A 7,571-nucleotide genomic window follows, 5' to 3' on the forward strand; every position below is an offset into this window, starting at 1 on the left:
CCCCAGAGTCAAGAATAATGCCTGATAAAGAATTGTTTAAGGGGACCACATAAAATTTAACAAGTTTAGATGCTTTCCCCAACAGACTGTTAAGAGACCATATAAGCTTAGATAGATGAGATCATTTAAAAGAAGGAATGATCATGGTGATATTTGTGCGTGAATTGCTCTCTCATACGCTGCACTACAAACGTCACCGTACCAAATTTACACACCACTCAACATAGAATAGAAATCAAGTTTAAATGCAATGTTTTTCATTAATAGACTGGGGGGGAAACTTGCAACAAATATGATGAAGTTTTAATGCCTTTATTACGTAAACAAGTGGCGCAAGATAAGTAAAAAATACTAAGAATCCAAGAGATAAAGCAAAGGACATAAAAGACACTTTACAGAAGATAATCTATTGTCAGCAAATACATGTAAAAGGGTGTTTTTTTTTAATCTCATTGGTAAATAAAAATGCAAATTAAAGACCAGTCCAATACTATTTCACCCATTTATCAGTGATTTAAAAAAATAAGAATGCCCAATTCTGCCAATCAGTATGGTGACATGATAAACTGATAAAATAGTTCTGAAAAATAAAGCATTGCATGTTCATACCTTTCACCCAGTAATTCTACTCCTTGGTTTCCACCCGAAGAGACTGATTCTAAACATTAAAAAAAAAAAAAGCTATAGGAACAAGATGTTTGTTGCAGCACTACCTATAATATTACAAAATAAAAACAGCCTAAACAGCCCAAAGCAGAGTGATTCTTAAGTACAGTAATACACAGCTGCCTAGAACAGTTTGCAGTTTTTTTAATGACGTTTAGGCTGATCCATAAGAATACAGGAAAATGTTACTTTGTAGTGCTGAAAAGAACACGATACAAAATGATATACACTATAAGCCTACTACTCTATGACAAAACCCTGTAATGACATGAGGATTTAAAAATCTCTTATTTTCAGCACTTTCCAGATTTTATTCAGGATGCCATTTAATGTTTTTCAATACATTTTAAAATGTCATGTTTTTACTAACACTTCCAAATGCATTGCCTTGTTTTCAAAACATTTCTGCCTAAAGCAAAACCCTATGTTTGCGAAGACTCATGAAACATCATAATATCTATCACGAAAATCTCAAATTATTTTATTCATCATCATTTGCATTGTGAGTATAGAATATCTTCTATGTATGTGACCAGCCAGCTGAAACATGTAGGGAGCCCCTCCAGTCAGGGCTCTCTGAGCATCCACACTCATTCTGCTTCTGAGAGTCCTTTTCAGAAACCACGGCTGTGCCGAGCACCTGTTAATATGCTGTGCTTACAAGCCCGCGGCAGCAGAGGGAATGTTAATGTTTCTAATATTTTGAAGAGAACCAAAACCAATTTCTTTTTTCCCCCAAGTGGGAGTGTCAAGAAGGAGCCCTTCACCCAAATATGATTATTCTGCTCCTAAGAGAGAACATATTCTTAAAAGGGCGGGGATGGTGTTTATTTCTATGATGTATACATTGCCTTCTTTACTGTTAGATTTTATAAATAATACCCTTTGCAGCATCCACCGCAGGGCAAAGGTGAACTGACATTCCATTCTTTCAGAGAGAAATATCATTTGTCTCCCCCTACTTTTGCCCCCCAAATCCCTCTTTGCACTTGTGGTCACCCCTTTGATATTTGAATGTAATACTGAGCCATCTCTACACTTAGGAAGCTGAAATCCTAGTAAAAGACAAACTGCGAAAGAGACAGAGGGAGAAAAGGGGGGAGAGAGGGGGGAAAGGGAGACTTAAAGCGGTTGCACTTACACTCCAGCAGTTTTTCCAGAAACAAGGGAGGCAGTAGTTCTTATGTTTGTGATGTCAAATTGCAGAATGAAATTCAGCAAAAATCTTTTCTTGACGCGAGGGATGTGAACTATATTCTAGGATATGTATTCGGTGTGATCCTTTGTTCTAGGTACCAGCATTTCTTTTCCTAAAATTTTTCGTTCTCGCTCAAGAAAACGGAAACAGTATTATTTTGATAGTCCCTTAAAGGCGCCTTTCGAAACATCTCTCTCGAGAAAATATCACGACAACTCATCTCTGGCGTACTTCAGTTAAGAACCGAGTCCGAGTTGTTTCAACATGGCTGTATACTTTGCTGGCCCCCAAATTCGTGCTTTCACAGACATCACTAATCAAATAGCCAGGAATCGTATCTTTAGCCAACCTGCGTTTCGTGGGCTAGAAATGCGCTCTTGTCAGAGATCGTGTTATTTTAAAGGCAGAGCTGTTATTCGGGGGCCTGAGAAAGTCGCGGGCTTTTGTCAGGGCTGAAGCGGGCTCGGGAATGCCTGCAGCGCGGTGGAAGGCAGGTCTGAGGGCCCTGGTCGTTAACATGTTTCCAGGGGGTGCCCACACTTTCTCCGCGACGCTCAGCTCGCGGCGCCCGGCGGGAGCAAGGCGACCCGCCTGTGAGAGGAATAGAGAATTTCTGTGAAGGACAGGAAGGGGGGGAGAGGGTGCCTGCCGCCAATCCCCGGGTCACCGCGGCTCAGGGACGCGCACGAGTTTTAGCACTCCTATTAACAGCTACTTGCGGAGGGTTGTTTACCGCCCGCGTGCGCGACAAGCACAGAGCCGAGCCCACTCCCGGACCAAAGCCCCGCCCCCTCCCCTTCGACTCCCCTCTTGCCCCCCAAACTCATTAATTCAAAACTGCCTCCCTGCCAGACACTCCCATTGGCTCCCAACCCGACCAATGAGAACCTTGCAACAGTTTCACCTGGTTCCCGCTTCCTAAATAAACAAACAAACCGTCCCGAGGCAGTGCCAGCTCTCCACCCCGGCGCGGCCCGGGACACACTGCGCTCCGCCCTCGCCGCCACCTCTCGCCCCTCTCCGGCCAGTGGGGCCAGGGCTGGGGCGCCCCCGCCCAGCCCACATCGCGGGCCGCGCTCTCCTCCGCTACTCCCCGCCTCCTCCCGCCCCCTCGTGCCTTCGTGGACTCCTCGGTAGGAACAGCGTGGCCGGGCAGCCCCGCCTCCTCCCGTCGGTCCTCCCGAGGCCCGCAGCCCCCGAGGTTAGCCGAGCGTCTAGGCCCGGAAGAAGGCGGGCCCGCTGCCCCCTCCCCTGCGCACCTTGGCTGGCGAGGGCTCGCGCCCCACCGCTGCACCGGTAGCTGGAGCCGCAGGGCCCGCCGCGTGAGGCAGCGGTCACGTGTTGTTTTGCCCGCCGCCGCGCGCTTTGAGTTGAGTGGGCGGAGGCGGGGCCGAGGCGGGAGGGGGCTAGGGCGGGCGGACAGGGGTAGACGGCTTCTTCCCCCAGCCCTCCCTTCCCCGAGCCCCCCCGCCTCCCCCTCGCTCATTTTAAAACCACCGTGCATCACCATGGCGAGTGGCTCCTTCGCTCGCGACCAAGCGACGAGGAGACTGAGGGCTGCTGCAGCGGCAACAGCGGCGGCTCTCTCTGCGGTGGGGACCACCCCACTTCTTTCCTCGGGCATCCCTACCGCACTCATTGGGACCGGGTCGTCTTGTCCGGGAGCCATGTGGCTCTCCACGGCCACCAGCTCCCGGTCAGACTCGGAGTCTGATGAGGAGGACCTCCCCGTCGGGGACGAAGTCTGCAAACGCGGCTACCTTCGGAAGCAGAAGCACGGCCACAGGCGCTACTTCGTGCTCAAACTCGAGACAGCCGACGCCCCGGCTCGGCTGGAATACTATGAAAACGCCAGGAAGTTCCGGCACAGTGTCCGCGCCGCGGCAGCGGCGGCGGCGGCGGCTGCCTCCGGAGCCGCGGTCCCCGCGCTCATCCCGCCGCGGCGCGTGATCACCCTGTACCAGTGCTTCTCCGTGAGCCAGCGAGCCGACGCCAAATACCGACACCTCATCGCCCTCTTCACCCAGGATGAGTACTTCGCCATGGTGGCCGAGAACGAGTCGGAGCAGGAGAGCTGGTACTTGCTGCTCAGCCGCCTCATCCTCGAGAGCAAACGCCGCCGCTGCCGCACGCCGGGCGCGCTGCCGGATGGGGAGCCAGCCCGGCCGGCGGCTGCAGCGGCGGCGGCCGAGCCACCTTTCTACAAGGATGTGTGGCAGGTAATAGTCAAACCCAGGGGGCTGGGGCACAGAAAAGAGCTGAGCGGCGTGTTCCGGCTCTGTCTTACCGACGAAGAGGTGGTGTTCGTGAGGCTGAACACCGAAGTGGCCAGCGTGGTTGTCCAGCTCTTGAGCATCCGTCGCTGCGGGCACTCGGAGCAGTATTTCTTCTTGGAAGTCGGCAGGTCCACGGTCATCGGCCCCGGGGAGCTCTGGATGCAGGTCGATGACTGTGTGGTAGCCCAAAACATGCACGAGCTGTTTCTGGAGAAGATGAGAGCCCTGTGTGCAGATGAGTACCGAGCCCGCTGCCGCAGCTACACCATCAGCATCGGCGCCCACCTGTTAAACCTGCTGTCCGCTAGGAGGCACCTGGACACGCTGCCGCGCGAGCCCGGCGGCTGGCTGAGAAGGTCCCGCGTTGAACAGTTTTACCACTTCAGGGCCATCGGTGACAGGGAAGACGAGATGCCCCTCACCAGGCGCTACCTGACACCCAGCGAACCCGTGCCCACCTCCAGGCGAGCAAGGCTGCACCTGCCTAGAGCGCGCAGGTCCAGGAGAGCGATTTCAGTGCCTCCCAGCTATTTTCGCCGCCTCCCATCCAGCCCGGTACGTGTCCTGTATCCTGCAGAAGTCCCGAACCACAGAGCTGGCCTGTCTCCTGAAGCCTCTGGATCTGGCAACTCTGGGGAAGAAGACAGTCCCCAAGGCCAAGAGGCTCAGGAAGGAAACGGAGGTGACTACATGCCCATGAACAGATGGGGCTCGGGCAACGGCCAGGGTTCCGGAAGTGGCCAGGGCTCGAGTGGCCAAGGCTCCAGTAGCCAGGGTTCAGGAGGAAGCCAGTGCTCTGGCGGGGGGCCGGGCTCCAGTGGTGGCCAGGGCTCAGGGAGCCAGGGTGCAGGAGGAAACCAGCGGTCAGGAGATGGCCAGAGCACTGCAGGTGGGCAAGGCTCGGGCAGTGGCCAGGGAGCCAGCGGCGGTGGACATGGCTCCAGCGGTGGGCGGGGACCCGGAGATGGCCATGGCTCAGGCGGGGGTAAGAGCCACGGAGGGGGTAAAGGTTCAGGAAGTGGGAAAATCTCGGAGGGCAATGGTGAGCGTGGAAAATCTCTGAAGAAAAGGTCCTACTTTGGCAAATTAACTCAAAGCAAGCAGCACATGCCACCCCCTCCCCCTCCACCTCCACCGGCTGGAGCAACTGGTAGCAAAGGGAAGTCTGGGGGAAGGTTCCGACTTTACTTTTGCGCTGACAGGGGAACCCCAAAAGAACGCAAAGAGGCCAAGGAGCTCAAAGACTTAGAGACACTGGAAGGTGCAGCTCAGGGGCCCCACAGAGCCAGAGCTTTTGACGAAGATGAGGATGACCCTTATGTGCCAATGAGGCCGGGGGTGGCTGCCCCTCCCCCAAGCTCCAGTGACTATATGCCAATGGCTCCTCAAAACTTCGCTCCTTCAAAAATGCACCACTCTCGATCACCTTTTGAAGATTCAAGAGGGTACATGATGATGTTTCCCAGAGTGAGCTCACCACCTGCCCCAAGTCCCGCGAAAGAGGCAGATCCTGAAAAGGAGGATGAGTCAAAGGACAATGACAGTGAGAGTGACTATATGTTTATGGCTCCTGGAGCCGGTGCAATTCCAAAAAAACCCCCAAATCCTCAGGGTGGCTCTTCCTCTAAAAACTGGAGCTCTTACGTTTCCCTGCCAAGCCCTTTTCAGGGCTCCCCATTGGGACAGAGTGATCACAGTGAGTATGTACCAATGTTACCTGGAAAGTTCCCAGGGAAGGGCCTAGACAAGGAAGCCTCATCCAGCGGGGGCCCCAAAGATGCAGTTTCAAAGCCTTCAGCTGAGGGGTCATTCTCAAAGCGTGGAGATGGGGCGTCACTGACAAAGCCTTCAGATGACGGCCCCCCCAAGAACAAGGCTAAAAGACCTAACAGCCTCTCTTTCATCACAAAAGGAAATAAAATCAAGCCAAAATCACAAAAGCCCACTCGTGAACAGAGAGGAGCTGACAGCTCTCATGACTACGTCAACATTGACTTCACTAAGAGAGAGAGCAATGTGCCAGCCCCCTTTATTCACGGACTGCCAGGTTCGTGGGGCATCATTGCTGGCCCCAGACGGTCAGCCTTTTCTAACTATGTGAATGTTGAGTTCGGACTGCCATTTCCAAACCAAGCACACAGGCTCTCGAATCTTTTAAGAGCCATTCCAGGTGCCAACCCCCTTTATCTGGAAGGTGCTAGGTGGCCACTTGTGCCTCTTCCTCCCAACTCTGCAGGTGGCAGTGCGAACGAGGAAGAGGGTGACTACATTGAAGTGATTTTCAATCCAGCAATGACACCAGCCGTGCCTTTTGGTGACAGGGCCATTCGCTATGATCCCAAAACAGGTCGCATCTATGTGGTCGACCCATTTTCAGAGTGCTGTATGGACATTTCGCTCTCCCCCGGCCGCTGTTTCGAGCCACCACCTGTAGCCAGGCTGCTGCAGGAAGAACAACAGCAGCCGGAGCGAAGACGCCCGCAAAGCCGTTCGCAAAGTTTCTTTGGGTCGGCCAGGGCCGCGGTCTCAGCTTTCTCAACCGACAGCCTCGAGAGAGACCTCTCGAGCCCCTTGGCCGCGGCCGCTGCTGCTTCGGCAGCTGCGCCCGCCTTAGCCTTGAGCCAGGCGTTTGCCGCCGCCTCTGCCCTCGTCGTGGCCCCGGGCGTCGGGGCAGCCGCCAGGGGCTTGGAGGCCGCCGCAGGCTTTAACTCCGCCTCCGCCCGCTGGTTCCAACCTGTTGCTGGCGCCGCGGCCGCCGCCGAAGCGGTCAGGGGGGCCCCAAACGTGGCCGGTGGCTCGAACCTGAGAGCCCCCAACCCATTTGCAGACCTAGCTGGCGGTGAGAACGGGGCCGCAGCGGCCGCCCCACGACCGCCGCCGCGCCGCCCGGTGCCGAGACCCCCGGGGCGAGAGGATCCTGACGAAGACGACGACGATGACGACGACATCTACGTGAGAATGGACTTTGCCAGACCTGACAACAAGAAGTTCGACTCTCCCCGCAGAGGTGGGTAATTTGGGAATTCATTTCCCGAAGTTAATGGGTTATTGCTTAGTGAATTGATGTCTACGACATTAGGAAAAAGTGAGTTAACATTCCATTAACTGGTGCCTGTTTAGCAAGAAAAGTAGAATTCAGTTTTCACTATGTGCAATACCGTGTGATCTTTGCAAAAACTTAAGTTTGGATCCAGTCATACATTTATCTGGAAAAAAAAATCCGCTTATCATTTAAACATTGGTTCTACTTTTTAGGAGTAAAGTTTAAGAATGTATGTATCTATCATGAGGATGCTTTCAAACATCCTTCCCTAACACTTAATGCCTTATGCAAACAGGACACCATAAACTGGATCCTATCAACTCCTTTTTAAATCAATAGGTAAAAGCTACTTTGCTAATACTCATATTTGCATTTGCAAATACTCATA

General features: G+C 53.3%; 1 protein-coding gene across 1 annotated transcript; it reads left to right on the forward strand.

Annotated features, from left to right (window-relative positions):
- The first annotated feature begins 3,372 nt into the window (after nucleotides 1–3,372).
- Nucleotides 3,373–7,155, forward strand: IRS4 (insulin receptor substrate 4). Its single transcript, XM_059385196.1, has one exon. The coding sequence runs from the start codon at nucleotides 3,373–3,375 to the stop codon at nucleotides 7,153–7,155; it is 3,783 nt and encodes a 1,260-aa protein (XP_059241179.1).
- Nucleotides 7,156–7,571: the final 416 nt, after the last annotated feature.

This window comes from Mustela nigripes, chromosome X (genome assembly GCF_022355385.1).
Source record: "Mustela nigripes isolate SB6536 chromosome X, MUSNIG.SB6536, whole genome shotgun sequence".
Lineage (NCBI taxonomy): Eukaryota > Metazoa > Chordata > Mammalia > Carnivora > Mustelidae > Mustela > Mustela nigripes.